Below are 15,255 nucleotides of genomic sequence, written 5' to 3'. Positions count from 1 at the left end.
TCATTAAAGATAATTTATGTCAACAACGAATAGAGTGTATTAATATAAGCAGATTATAAAAGTATTACATTTTGAATTTTTTTTTCATATATGTAACACTTACGAAATCGTATTAGCTACATTCGCTACACTAGGCCGCTAAGCATAATCAATAGTGCATTCTAATATTATATTTATATAAACAAAGTCACAGTTATTTAAATTTATTTATATAATAAAAACCATCGCAAAGGCAGAGTGAACAAAATCAAAATTAGAAAAAGAAAAGTTACGCAATTAAATACACATAGGTAATTAGGTATATTTAATTTGTGTATAATATATTTAAGTTAATTTGTATGAGTATTGTATGAGTTATTAAGTAAATTACATTAAATAAAGTTGGAAGAAACTCAGCTGTTAATATTTTTCATTTCATTGCGTTTAAATCGTCGTATACTAACAATACGTTATTGTTTATATAATCTTTATTGAATATTTTTTCATAATACTCGCCTTGCTCTCCAGGTCCGAATATTTGTGCTGGAACTCCCTCTGCCTCGTCTGCAGCGTCCGTTCCCTCTGCAGCGCAGAGTCGAGTGATTCACGTAGCTGCCTTAGTTCCTCGTCCTGCCTGCGAAGCTGATTCGTCGACACCTGCACTTGTGTCCGGAGCTCCATTTCCTGAAAATTAAAACTTTATATATAAAAAGTGATGTCTGTGTTTACAGGACGTGAATCATAACCGATGATTCCAAGTTTTAACTATAAGGCAAGCTAATCTGAATTCATGGGTTTAATTTGCATTTATAATTTATCTCGTACTCGGCAATAACGAAAACATCGTGAGGAAACCTGCACATGACGGATGAGGATCTGCTACGTGTATCCCCCAACCAGTATAGGAGCAGTGTAGTGGAGGAGTAAGTTCCAAACCTGCTCCTCGAAGGGAGAGGAACTATTTTCCCAGCAATGGGCTTTTAAAAAACTGTTTATAAATTTAAAATAATAATAACATTAATGATTAATTTGGATTAAATATTGAGTTATATACATTTAATATATAGAAATTGGAACAAAATCTCTTTAAGAGGAGATGTGGTCAGCCATCAGACATTTTGTAGTACTTTTAAATTTCTTAATAACTTATTTATCAATTGATTATTTGACTGGTACCACATATATTATTAATTTCTCGTTTAGAAGTATAACATGTTAAGTTAATATTTAATATAATTTAACATTTTCTGTTTAATCCTGTGCCTAGTTTATAAGACTAGATTTCAAGGTCATATGATCGAATCCCAGGTTGGATCAATAAAACTATATTGCGTTTTTCTGTTAAGAAATTCGCATCGGCAAACCCGTTTTCAGAAGTTGGCACTATTTAATATACGTGGTAAGCACGTAAAACTGTAGACCTTACCCCAGTACGAAGAGTATCAGATTGCTGAACCATCGGATGACGAGAATTAGGGTATAGATAGTGCATCTTTACTTTCGCCCACACCTTTGTACTAAATTTTTTCCTGAGGTTGGCTAGTCTCTACTGAGAGCCCTGTGACGATCAGAGGACACAATCATTATTTTAAAAAGTAATAACGTATTTTGAACTTATATCTCAATGCTCTATATACAAATTATTACCATATTGAAGACATTTTGAAATGACTGTATACGAAATTAATTTTGTTATTTGACAAACAAATGATTAATTCATCACAATACATACCGTGTTAAACGGAAACATTTCACATAAAGTGTAATGACATTTATGTACACATACTAATATAATTAATAAATAAAACGGATAGTGAACACTTCCACAATTTAATTTTTATTAAATCTTTATATATATATATTCCTATATACATAGATGTTAGGTCAGGTTCAATCGCTGTTTCGGGTGAGCGAGTGTAATTATAGATACAAGAGACATAGCATCTAAGCTTATGGTGGTGGAGGTGGTGGTAAAGACTAATTATTATTACTTACATAAAATAGATCCATAGTCCGTCGGCTTTCCTTACCTTAAGTCTGAGCTCCTTTAATTCAGTAAGTGCTTCGACTTCTTTTATCCTAATAGTCATTAGTTCCTCTTCAAGTTTTTGCATGTCCGTGGACCTGCCTTCCCAGGCACGCAGTAACTTTTTAGGTGTTGCCATTATATCTGATACAACATTCGACTGAGCGGGGGGCGGCGGTGCTTCTTGTTTATGTTCCTGTATTTTAATTTATATTTTAAGTTTAAAAAATAAAATAAAACAACTAATAATAATAATTGATCAATATAATTAATTTTGACAAGGCTCCATAACTTTGAGACTTTGTTCGCATTAGTTTTGTTATATGTAATTGACGGCGCGCGCCAAATGCGGGCCATTTAATCGATTTATCCCGAATACAATTGTGACTGTTCGATTATTGGACGAGAGTGAGTCAAGCTTGCTCTGGTGGAACGTTTGACGGACAGCGTCGCTAGATGGTTGATATTACTAAGGCAACGAATAACAGCGGGTAATGGCGGTGTATGTCACGCGAACGGATCGCCGACGTCTATAATAATTGGAATCCCAGTTAATCATTCGATTTAACAATTGAAAATTATTGTACGAACGCGTGCAAAATATTACAACATTATAATTTAACGATACCGACTTTTATTTCCGGAATTAATTACAACATTCCCGCGCCCTCGTGATGAGTGAAAGAAATCCTATATTAAGTAAAAGATGATAACGGCGCTCCTGCCAATAGCCGAGTGCCTTCATATTTATAAGTCAGAAAGGTAATAATAGATGTAGCCAATATTTTATGTAATACTTTAATATATAATTCCATGCAATGTAGAGAATATTAATAAAAGCAAATATAGTCAATACTTTTGCCATTATCGATTCCCTTGATTCAGGCTAAGTTTATATTGAATTTCAACAAAACGTCTTCAGCAGCTGAGCAGAGAAAACAAAACGACAAAAGTCTACAGTAATATTATACAAAAAAATTCAACGAATTGTGAGCTATAATTAAAATAAAAACTTTCTATTAAAATATGTGATATTACCTGCAAATGCTTTTGCCAAGCATCTGATAATTCTGTGACACGTTGTCGTAAATCCTTTAACGACAGATTAGCTTCAGCTTCGCGAAGTTTTACTGCTATCAACTCGTCCTAGAGGACAAAACATTCTTAAATGCTTGAATTCGTATAATTCGTATCTAATTATCTTCTTTTTTGAATAGCTCTATTTAACTCAAACAAATTAACATAAATTACCAATTTAAATTACTCAAATAGTATATATATTTTTAATTAATGAACTACACACTATGCACAACATTAAGCGTGGGGTAAGTTGATAGAAAAAGTAGATTTTAAATGAAGATACGGTTAAAAGCCCAGCCATGCTCTAATACACATTAATTTGTATTTATAGTTCATATAACAGTTCGTGACGATGCGGGGAAACAATGTTACGTAATCTAACTTATGTATATTAATTTAACAATCCACTGAGTAGTTGCGTGGTCGAATAAGAATAATCTTGTTCCATACAAAATTCCGATGCAAATTATTATTGTTGAAAAGTAAAGCTACTATACAAGGTGTATCTTTAATAAATGTTAGGAAGGTCTAGCTTAAGACCTATTTTAAATAAAAAAAATATTATCTTCCAAATTGAAAACATCGTTTGATTTACTATTTTTTTTCCTGTTAGTTATATTATGTTATATAACATTCAGAATAATTTGTTTTGCTTTTTAGATGAACGCGCTAATTTATGAAACTATCAATTGATTAAAAAATATGCATTTGATAGGGCATAGAATATTCTTGAGGAAGGTTACATATAGTATTTTTTAATATCACGATACAACCCACACGTGAAGACCGCAAGGAGCTGCTAGTATTAAATATTGCACGAACCTGCAAGTGAGCAACATTATTGTCTACGCGTTGTTTTCTTAACATTTTATTTTCATTCTCTAGTTCTGCGATCCTAGCGTTCAGTTCTCTCTCGGCAGCCTGTCTCTCTGCCGCGTCCAGTCTCGCACGAACGAGTTCTCGTTGAAGACATCGTGCGAGTTCTTCGCCTTTTGCGTTGTTACCTTCTGTGCCTTCTAGAGATGATTGACGGGAATTGTTCTGGAAAATTTTGTAATAGGATTAGCAAGAAATGAGTTATTTAATTATTAAACGATAAAACTTCATACTTGATTTTCAAATATATTTGTTTAAATCTTCACGTTAAATTATTATGGGCGTGCATTAGTATGAGTGAGTGACGCTAGAGCGTCAAGATATCTTAGCGTGTATGGGAAGACAAAGAGTAGAAAAAAATACAAGTTAGATGACACTTGTTAAGTATCAGTAATATTGATTGTTCGTACTCACAAAATATTATTACTAGTCCAAATATCTTTAATGAAGTCGTAAGGTTTTTAAGTACTTCTTACATGTTATATTCTCGAATTTTAACTTATACAGGTATGCCCCACTTTGGGGTCTTCGTGAGGTAAAAGTAGGGTAAGTCCCTAAAGGCAACATACGATAACTTTTTAAAATGTTAAGTAAAGAGAGTCGAGAAAAAGAAAAGAAGTCGTCCGCCAGGGCCTCAAATTCCTGCGTACTCTAGGGCCTCGGTGTGGACTTGGACGGCCCCGTGTATATTAGATTAGAAGTATTTTCAGTGTGGCATTATAAAAAAATATTATCTTCATTTATTAATAAAAACATGTAAAACTTTTAGTAGTTTAGTTTTAGTAATTTTTGTCTAATTTGTATTATCAGCGGAGATTTTTCTGGAATTTATAATAAATTTTCAAGTGTACCTCTGCGATGGTCATTTCCAAGCTTCTGATTTCATCTTGGGCCACTGCTAATCTCTGTTGAGCGTCCATATTAGCGCGTCTCAATGCTTGAACCTCTCGCGCTAAGGCGAATGTCTCTTCTTCACCCTCGGCTCGGTCCACTTGACCTTGAACCAAGCGTTCTGCGAGCGCCGAACTTTCTTTCTCGAGCAGTTCAACCCGTTGTTTGAGTAGACGATTCTCTTGGCGGAGACACTGTGGGTGAGCATTAATAGTATTCTTTAATGATAGATAAATATATTAGCTAAATTGTTTGTTCGGGAGTCACCAAAGAAAGTTTTTAATGGATTGCGATAATACATTGCATACATATATATATAGATACATATGATTACACATTTGTAGTTAAATTACAATTAAATTGAATTAGATCCTTGTAAATATTGTATAAATCAAGAGTATTCGTCTAGATCCGAACTCTTATAATTGTCACTGATAGTATACCTATGAATAGTAAAGAAATATAAGCAGTAACATTACAGAGTTTCAATAAATTTCATTGATTGTTTATATGCACAGATAAACAGACAGAAAATCAGAAACACCCAAATAAAAAAATAGACTAATACACGATATTGTGTTTCAAAATAATTATATTAACTTGCAAAGTTATATTTGACTGAATTATAAAAGTGTTGAATTTATTAATAAAATAAAAAAATATAATTTGATCATTGTCGAAGCGTTTACTGATTATAATTATACGAGAATGAGTAATATGTTCATCCATGACGCAATGCTAATAATATTATCTCATATTATTTGCAATCTGTTAGCACGTAAGAACCAACTCACTCTGAGTACAGCAATGTCTCCTTGCTCCTTCGTTTTTATAACCGTGTATTCCTTTTCTAATTTCTTCATTTTCTTAGGATTAACTTTGATTGAATATGCGAGATTCATAAACGCGTCCTGATCGGCCTCCGCTTTCGACGGCAACTCTTTCTGCATGTACTGTTATCAAATAACTATTATTGATAAAGTGATAACAATTTTAAGTGATGATTTATTGTTAATCGTAGAATTGATTATTATTTATCTGTTTATCGTTAATTAAATATTTCAGTTTAGATAAACACTTCACGAATGATTTATAAGAAACAATAACATCATATAAATAAATTGATTCAAACTAAATCTATTTCTGCTATTTATTTAAATACATTTATCGAATTTAAAGCAGTATTTTGTCTGGTAGCGACTTACTTTTAGATTTTTTGTGAAATATGAAATGACAGTTTTAAGAGAACTACAATAATGAGAAGATGTTTGTATTAGTTGATTACCTTTAGAATGCTTTCCATGTCCAACGACAAAAGATCATTTTTGCCAAGCGTGAGCAACGCAAGAGCGACCTTGAACACAATCTCTATGCCTTCGGACAGGAACACATCCATGATACGACAAGCTAGCGGTAGCGAGAGTGTAGTCGTGAACAGTGTCAGGAACCAGCTACTTGCGTATATTGATGTACTGAAGCTCTGTTAAAAGAAAAGAGAAAAGGGAGTAAATAGTTAGTGAATATCGCCGTGTCTTTTAACATCATTGGAATCTGTTATTATAACACACAGAAGCTTTCTCTATCGGCTTTCTCTATAAGAGGTCAAGGAAAGTTCTAATTTTGTAGTTTATGCAGTATCCTTTACTTGGTGCAAGCCCGTCTGGGTAGCTACCCCCCACTCATCAGATATTTTACCGCTAAACAGGAGTACTCAGTATTGTTGTATTCCGGTTTGAAGGGTGAGTGAGCAAGTGTAACTACAGGCACAAGGGACGTAACATTTTAGTTCCAAAAGTTGCGACTTTGAATAACAATCGCTCGCCGCCAAGACGGTGGGTCTTCGAAAAAACGTAACAAGGTTATTCGACAATATTTATGTCACCTAGTTAAAAATAATTATTACAAGTCAGATAAATAGTTCAGCCAATTTCTACATTTCGCAACATTACAACATTTAATCTCCGTTTTTCAGTATTTATTAATTCCTTTGTATGAACAAGGAATATTAATTAGTAATCCAAACTGTACTAATCGACCAAATTAGAATTCTCTTTGACCTTTGATACTAGGGAACCCAGTGACTGTATTACTAGAAATAAGGCTATTTGAATAAGTCTATATAGATTGTATATTTTTTAACATTGTTTCTTTTATCTCTTCATATGGTTCTATCATACTTTGCCAGACAAACGCACGGCAGCGTTTTTGATTACGGAACTCGAATTATTCGATTAACGAACAATTTTCGTATTTAAAAATACATTCACAATAATCGGCTAGCCAGTATTGTTATATTATTCAAATCAATGAATATCTAGAAACGCTGACTAATGCAATATTTACTTGCGCTACCCGTTATGACTAATAAATGCACTACGGGCACGAAATATTTCCGTATTTTGCGATTTAGTAATATTCTCTATTTCGTCTGGCAGTTCAAGGTTTTCGAATTGGAATATGAATAATTCAGTGTCGTATGAATTTAAAATGTTAGCTGCATTTCAGTAATCAAGAATAATTCAAAATCCCGTCTGTGTACCGTCAAGTTCAACGATAGTTCATATTTCACACACATAGTGTCCTCTTAACCGATTTTGATCTTGTCAGCCGTATCCAAGGGACATAGTCAATTGCAATATTACCAATAGTGTACACTACTTGTTCAATCTTATAATCCGTTTGAACGGCAAAACAAGTGAAGGTAAACCGTATCGGCTACTTTTAAGACTCTTGACAGAACATCAAAATACTCTTATCCTTCGCTCTGGATATGTGGCTTTTTAACCCAGCCACTTGACCAACGAGGTTAGAGACAGATTACCGATTTTATATATTATATTGTTTTATATTAGTACACTATATATTGCTGTTTAGATGTACATTACAACAGATGTAAATAAATACATTTTAGTTTGGTGGAAGCATATAATCAATTGACGTAATCAGACTAGAATGGAGTTTTGCCGTATTTAATAGCACAGAGTATTTGTGTCGTGAGCCTTATAAGTCGAGATAGCCTAGTCGCTAAAAAAAACGAGAATCGTAATCTAAGACTACTGCTTCAAATGCTAGGCAAGCTAAACTGAATTTTTATGCGAAAATTAATTTGTTACGTAAGGAAAATTGCAAGTTTCTGATAAAAAACATCCATAATTGTATCCACTAACCCGCATTTGTTTATCGTGGTGGAATCAATTCCAACTAAACTAAAGGATATGATACCTTAGCTCAGTAGTGGGACATTTACAGGATGTTACTCTTTATATCCGATTTACTTGGTTTTTGGGCTTTGTGCATTACCGTGTGGATAATTACCAGACAAGTGATTAGTCACTTATCCCGTCAAAGAACAATACTTAAACTACTTAACAATATAATAGTGACAACCTGTAAATTTCTCACTGCTGGGCTAAGGCCTCCTCTCCCTTTGAGGAGAATGTTAGGAGCATTTTACATCAAACTGCTCCAATGCGGGTTGGCGGATACTTAACAATATCAGAATACAAAAAAACGAATATTGTTGTATTCTGGTTTGAAGGGTGAGTGAGCCATTGTATCTCCGTGTACAAGGGACCATACATATTAGTTCGCAAGATTGGTAGCGCAATGATATAATTGATATTTCTTACAAAATCTATGAACGGTGGTGACCACTTATTATCAAGTGGCCCCACGTTAGCTTGCTTGGTGTACCAAGCTATTATATATAAAAATTAAAACACTCCTAGCTTAAGGCAAGATAATAGAGTAAGTAAGGAGTAAGCACACATATTAGGTGATATCCTGTAATATTCTAATGAGCTTTGTAATTATTTACTAATTTTATATTATTAATATTCGAGATTTTAACTATTAAACAGAAGAGAAAATACCAGCGAATATTTTTTCCTGATATATTTATGTCAATTACACAAGAAAATAGGACACGTGGCTCACAGCCATGAATGATGTATCCAATACGGATACTGATATCGAAATCAGTGCCATTACTTAGAAATTACCGAGAAGTTAATACAAGAAGCGAATGCCCTTTCAGACTTACTTTTTTGACAAAAGAAACATTAAATTAACATCAAGTTGTGTGTCAGGTGGGAAGTTACAACTTCTTCTTACTTCGCTGTATTGGTTCGACATTCGGTCATGGAAAAATCCCATGTCGAATCATGACTATTTTCTGCCGTGGGATCTGAGATTGAGCAACACAGGCGTTGCCAACTTATTTTGACTAATTAAAACAGTATACAACTAACCTGAGACTGAAAATGTACGTGGAGATCAGGTAAGAGTTCTTGAACGAGGTTCTCGAGTTGGAACATGCACAAGCCGAGTTCAGCCATACTCGGCTTAAACATGTCACGCATCCGATGGTGCTGCATTATCTTCAACAGTACTGCAAAAGCTTCCTCCTCAGGCATCTGTTAAACATCCCACATAAATATTTTTTAATAAATTTATGAAATACTAGTTTTCACAGGGCAAGGGCAAAGGTTCGTAGATTTACTTTATAAAAAGTAGCCTATTCTCCTTGTAGTGCAAGCTTGATTCGTACCAAATTTCATAAAATTCGGTTCAGACAGAGTTACTTTCGCATTTATAATATTAGTGAAGATCATTTAGAACCAGAAGAACCCAGAAAATCCTAAAGTATAAGAAATGAATAATATCGTTATGGAGACGCGGATTAATTCCTGAGGACGAAAAAAAATATGCCTTCATTACCAAATTAAGTAACATTCGAATATAATATGAATTTTGATTAAATATCAAATTAATAATTTTAAATATATTTGTCAATGAGAATAAAAAGTGAGGTAATAAATAACATACTTAATTAGATCATCAAGAGACCACGTGTTTATTTATATAGTATTAAAACTTACCTGCATTAATAGAAGTCCAACAATAAAACCAGAGCCTTGGCAGTAGCCTACTTCTCTGTCGTGGAGCGAGTACGCCTTCATTACATTAAAAAGGGACTCCTGTCCTAGGCCATCTTTTTCTTTGAAGAAATCGTGCTCTGGGTAGGTGCGAGCAATATCACGACGAATCACCTTTTCACAAGCTGATTTGGCCTACAAACGATATTCATAAAAATATAAAATCAACAAAATATATATTATATTTCTGAGATACATTAGTCGGCGTATAATGTTTATTTTCATCTTTCGATGTATTGGACACCGTTTGCACTTTTAGTGATATTAGTTTTCTCCTAAGCTAATATTGTGTTTAACGAATTCCAAAAGTGTACTTCGCGTTATAGGACATCGTACCTTAATATAAGACGCGTATAGTTTCTTATCGGGGGAGGCATCGACTCCTGCTAGTAGCTGCCAAACGATGCCTCTGAAATGATGAGGGACCCCCTGTCGCACGAGATCTCGCACGAACTGGTTGCGGCGACGCCACTCCGTCTCCCAATTGCTAACCAGTCTGCCCCAGAGACCCCATAAATCTTCTTCACCGTTGCTCTCGACCTTTGCTTCTTCATGGCTCGAGCTTGTCGCTGAAGAATATTTAACAGGTAAGTATTTTAGGAATTCTACCGACATGAAATGCTTTTAGAATTTTTACGTGAAACTTGTAACTTTGTTAATCATCAGATAAAATTATTTACTTTAAAAGTGAAAAAGAGAGTTAAGATCAAATTATACGCACTTCCTATGTTTTATTTAATATCTTTTATATCTGCTATTGATGACATATTGTACAACTAAAACGAATTCTATTTCAATTACAATCAAACTTATTTTTAATAAATGTTTCATGATAAAATATATAAAATTAACATGTAAGTTACATTTACAACCAGCGTTTATTTATTAAATTGATTTCGCGAGGCAGCAAGCAAGCTGCAGGTACACATTAAATAAAGGTTAATATAATTATTAAAATACGCTACCGTTAAACCTTCAAGATATTTGAACATTCGCTTTGCCTTAATTAAAACACAATTAATTCGCAGATAAAATTAATTGTAACTAGGAAATTTGTTTTAAACCGCTGTTATCTATAATGATAATCTATCAATAAGTCGATTTTCTTAATTTGAGTTCACATCACATTACGAACTTAGGAACTATTTGTAAATAATAGTGACGATGAAGCTGGTTCAAGAGTTCGATTTCTAAATTCTTTACAATAGTTTTTATATATAATTACATCATTGAAGTATTTTATAATTTATTGAATAGTTTTTAGGTCAAAACAATGCAAGAAATAAAAGGCAAACGGAGTTGAAGTTTGTGGTATCTTAAGATAACCAGACTTATATACAAGATTTTTTTTTAACATAAGAACATAATTTAAAAAAAAAAAAAATCGCTAATTGATCAGCTTTGCATTACTATCAATGTATGTTGTACATCAATTAAAATTATATGAGAAAGGTTGAGTGGTGCAGTATTTTTGATTATACTAGTCGCATTGCATAGGATAACTTGACTAAAAGGTAGCCACGAAAATAATATTCGCAAACATAAAATTAGCAGCTACTTTTATTTGAGCTGAAGCACTTTTAACCTTATCGTTATAATAAAATGAGCGAGCCAGTACAATTACCAGACACAAGATATAACACCTTAGATTGTAGTTTAGGCGATTTGATGGAGTTAGGCATGAATAATATTTATGGCAACACGGGCAGACCACCAATGTCTAGATTACCAGTTGTTTAAATAAAAAAAATTATCTAGAACAACATATAGCATAAAATACTGTCGTGCGAAATTCGCAAAAATATTACAATACACGAAATAAATTTCAACATGATATTTTCTTACACAATTCAATTTAGCCTCGTATTATTAACTACGGTTAAGCGGCACGTATAGATTACAAAGTCGTACGAATTTTATAATTATCAAATATTACAATAAATAAATAAATAAAAGTGTACACATCTTTATATCAATACGTGAACATCGAAGGTTGTAGTGCATTTTTTTGTATTTATAAAACAAGAGGAGCGGAATTTATTTGTAATTTATAAATATACTAGCTGTTACTCGCGGCTTTGCCCGCGTAGAATATGAATATTATATTATATATTTATAATATAAACTTAAAATGTTACGTTAATGTAATAGCTCTTTGTATATACCACATTGGTGTGTATTTCAGCCCTTTGGGTAGAATATCCAGAAACGCTTAAATGCGAATCAACACATTTTTAATCGGTAGCCCAGAAATAAAATTTCCACCTTCTAACTTCAAAATGACAGACTTCCAGACTAACCTGAATACGAAATGTTAACACCTATTTTTCCCTTTAGGCCTAAAATATCAAGAAACACTTAAATACGTATTTACTCATTTTTAATCAGTATCCCAAAAATAAAGTTTCATGTTTCTAACTTAAAAAAATCCATACGAACGTTCAACCCCTATTTCAACCATTTAGTGGTATTTAAGGTATTTCATTGGATAAGGATTAATGCTGTATAGGTTAAAATCGCTTCGAAAAGTAGCCAATATTTGTGGTAAAAAATAAATGACAAAAAAATGTTATTGTGGGTTATCACTAACAGATAGACACATATGGTATGTGTCGCGGAATTTTTTGTAGCCATTTTTGAGGTGTACAATTCTGTAGTACATTATTTTGATCTCACTAGTAGGGTTCAGCGTTTACAATGTAAGCGCAAAAAATGTATAAATTTACGACATTACATTAGAAACTTTTAAAATTATCAGTGTTACTTAAGTATATTGTCTATGTATACAAAAACCTTCCTCTCGAATCACTCTATCTATTAAAAAAAACCGCATCAAAATCCGTTGCGTAGTTTTAGAGATTTAAGCGTACAAAGGGACATAGGGACAGAGAAAGCGACTTTGTTTTATACTATGTAAAGAAGTTGAATTTCGATTGCACGCGATTCTAGTGTAAAGTTATGTACGATAGTAACACAAGCTTGTGCGCCATCTATTTTGACCTACAATTGAATTAAATATGATGTAGTTACACAATACGTTATAGTAAATTGTATAATGTGCGTTTTGATAGCTAATAAATATGAAAGAGTTCATTCATTTCAGAATAATGGAGACAGAATTTAAACGACATTTTAAAATAGGTAATTAGTCTATTGTATAGCGCCCCTTTTCTTAATGATTAATATGAATCCAAAACTTCCCGAGAAGCTTTATTTTGACGAGACGTCCAACTTTTCTCTCTACGAAAATTTTAAATCGTAGTAGAAATAATTGTGGGTTGACAAGCAAAACGTAGATACAGGACTTATCTTTTTTTTACAAAAAGATTGTTTTGCAATTTAATCTTCAGAGAATTCAACGAAATACAAAAAAACATCTTTATCCTATACAAGAATTGTTTGAAGCAAAATCTAAAAACACGTCATATTATGTATGAATAACTGGTTGATTTAAATCAAATCAAAATCCTTTATTATCTTTAACATATAAACATTGCACTTACTTATTGATTGTCAAATTAAAAACCACTTTACTAAGATATTGGGACTATATTAGTGAAATATTTTATCAGCTTACCCAAGATATTATCAATAAGAGTAGATAAATAAAACTCGAGTCCACCAGCACTTGATTCACTTTTCTCACTCATCTCAAACTGATATTAAAAATAACTGAGTTTTTTGTGTACATGTTATATCTTCGCTATCAACGTGAAACTGAGATAAGAGATAATGCTCTTATTGCGAACTAAATTCTAAAATCGGTTTTAAAGACGAACTAAGTTCGAGTTTCGCAAGCAATGAAACGAAAATTGCGCATAAAAGTAAATGTAACACATTAAGTAAATCCACGCAACGCCGCGCGCTAATGTGGCGCAAGACACACCAAATACAAATGTCTAGAAGCGTTCGTTTAAGGGAAATGTGAACAATTATGGATTCTGTTGTCTAGGATATTGACCTGTAATCAAATTCCTTACAACAGTGCGATTTATGCAAGTAGTTGAAGCCTTCGTTTAAATCACATAATCTTCGCTCATCGTCGATCAATTTGTATGTAAGACTAGCACAAATAAAAAAAAATATCAGAACTTTCAAAATATATTTTTTTAACTATAAATTAACCCGACGAGAGACGTTTTTGAAGCTTTAAACATTTTGTACTTCGATTTTTATAGTCTAGTGTGATGTGATCTCTGGAAGAGATCTTCCTTACGATATCCTCCCTTATACATTAGGTTTATGTTATTGTTATATATGAGGTGAACAATAAAAAATACATTACGCGACAGAATTAAATGTGTAAAAATTATATACATTTGTATGAACGAAAAGAAAATGGCATTCTATAAACATCGAATAATACTTTGATTGGATTGACAGGATCAAATATGAGCAAGCATTTTTGATTCGTTTTCATCACTAAATGAAATGAATGAAATTCGTGAAGCATAAAATACAGGATCAAACTAGTCGAAAATCCTTTTTCAATTCGCACTCAAAACTGGTTCGGAATAAAAGCGCAGACAAGAATTGGTAGATAAAAATCGGCTGACCTTTTGTCTTACATTTTAATCAAATGTATTCCAGTGTAAAACTGTAAATGGATGGTTATAAAATTGTGAAAAGTAAAATAAAACAACCACAGCAGTAGCGTTTGGATTTCCAAATATTTAAATTGCAACATTTTTTTGTTCTACAATACAATTTTTATAATAATTTCTTAAACGCTGTAATTTTGTTTTAGTTTAGTTAGGTTTAGCTACGTCATCTACACTGGAAAGCTATGTGTGTTAGACATAACACGCGACAAAGTTTCTGTTTAGTATTAACAGCCATTCTGAGAAACAAAATAACTAGTATAAAATTATTATTAATTATATAGCTGCCATTTAGCTGAGAATATAAATATGTAGTAGTCGATTAATGATAGACGCTTAGTCAACTACAGACTCAAGGTATCCGTAATCGTACGTGTCGCATTCAGAATTATAAAGTTTTTTAACTTACCCGAAGCTAACGATATCTGTGATGTATCGGAACTCTTGCGACTGTGCACGGTGGTTAGCGAGGGGCACTTTGCGTCCGCCTCGATTCTCCGGTTTTCCTCCTCCAGTTTGGCGAGCAATGCCTGCTCGGGCGTCGGGATCGAATCTGAGGTGGTTACACCGCAGTCTGGAGATGACAAAGCTCATCAGTATAAATAGTAGACTATTGAATTAACGTCTTTAAAAATTATATTCAATGACATGTACAATGTATATATACATTTATTAAAATATAAATGATTAATAAGATAGACAGATAGTTTTCAAATGTACTTCATGGCTAACCAAATTATCCTATATTTAGACTGATATAGAACTAATTATATCTATTGTAAAGACATTGAAAATTTTAGATCTATTTTTATCAATACGAAACTATTGGTTCTGGGTATTGAGTTATTTCACCCACGCTGTGATT

The 15,255-nt window shown here is 32.9% G+C and overlaps 1 protein-coding gene across 7 annotated transcripts in view; it reads right to left on the bottom strand.

Annotated features, from left to right (window-relative positions):
• Evi5 (Ecotropic viral integration site 5) overlaps nt 1-15,255 on the bottom strand; it is a 42,808-nt gene that overhangs the window by 7,538 nt on the left and 20,015 nt on the right. For 6 of the 7 annotated variants that reach the window (XM_026640616.2, XM_026640590.2, XM_026640581.2 and 3 more), the window contains 11 exons: nt 14,800-14,964; nt 10,126-10,358; nt 9,733-9,924; nt 9,103-9,267; nt 6,138-6,332; nt 5,647-5,805; nt 4,813-5,046; nt 3,908-4,126; nt 3,044-3,151; nt 2,010-2,201; nt 496-663 (listed from right to left, as the gene is read on the bottom strand). In XM_026640616.2, coding sequence (XP_026496401.1) covers nt 496-663; nt 2,010-2,201; nt 3,044-3,151; nt 3,908-4,126; nt 4,813-5,046; nt 5,647-5,805; nt 6,138-6,332; nt 9,103-9,267; nt 9,733-9,924; nt 10,126-10,358; nt 14,800-14,964 — 2,030 coding nt within the window. Of the gene's footprint in view, nt 1-495; nt 664-2,009; nt 2,202-3,043; nt 3,152-3,907; nt 4,127-4,812; nt 5,047-5,646; nt 5,806-6,137; nt 6,333-9,102; nt 9,268-9,732; nt 9,925-10,125; nt 10,359-13,366; nt 13,493-14,799; nt 14,965-15,255 lie in introns of those variants that run through there. The other variant, XM_026640631.2, reaches the window with a different exon arrangement.

Source organism: Vanessa tameamea, chromosome Z (assembly GCF_037043105.1).
Source record: "Vanessa tameamea isolate UH-Manoa-2023 chromosome Z, ilVanTame1 primary haplotype, whole genome shotgun sequence".
NCBI classification, from domain to species: Eukaryota; Metazoa; Arthropoda; class Insecta; order Lepidoptera; family Nymphalidae; genus Vanessa; species Vanessa tameamea.
Note: the sequence above shows the minus strand (reverse complement) of the source record. Positions and strands in the feature narration are given on the sequence as shown.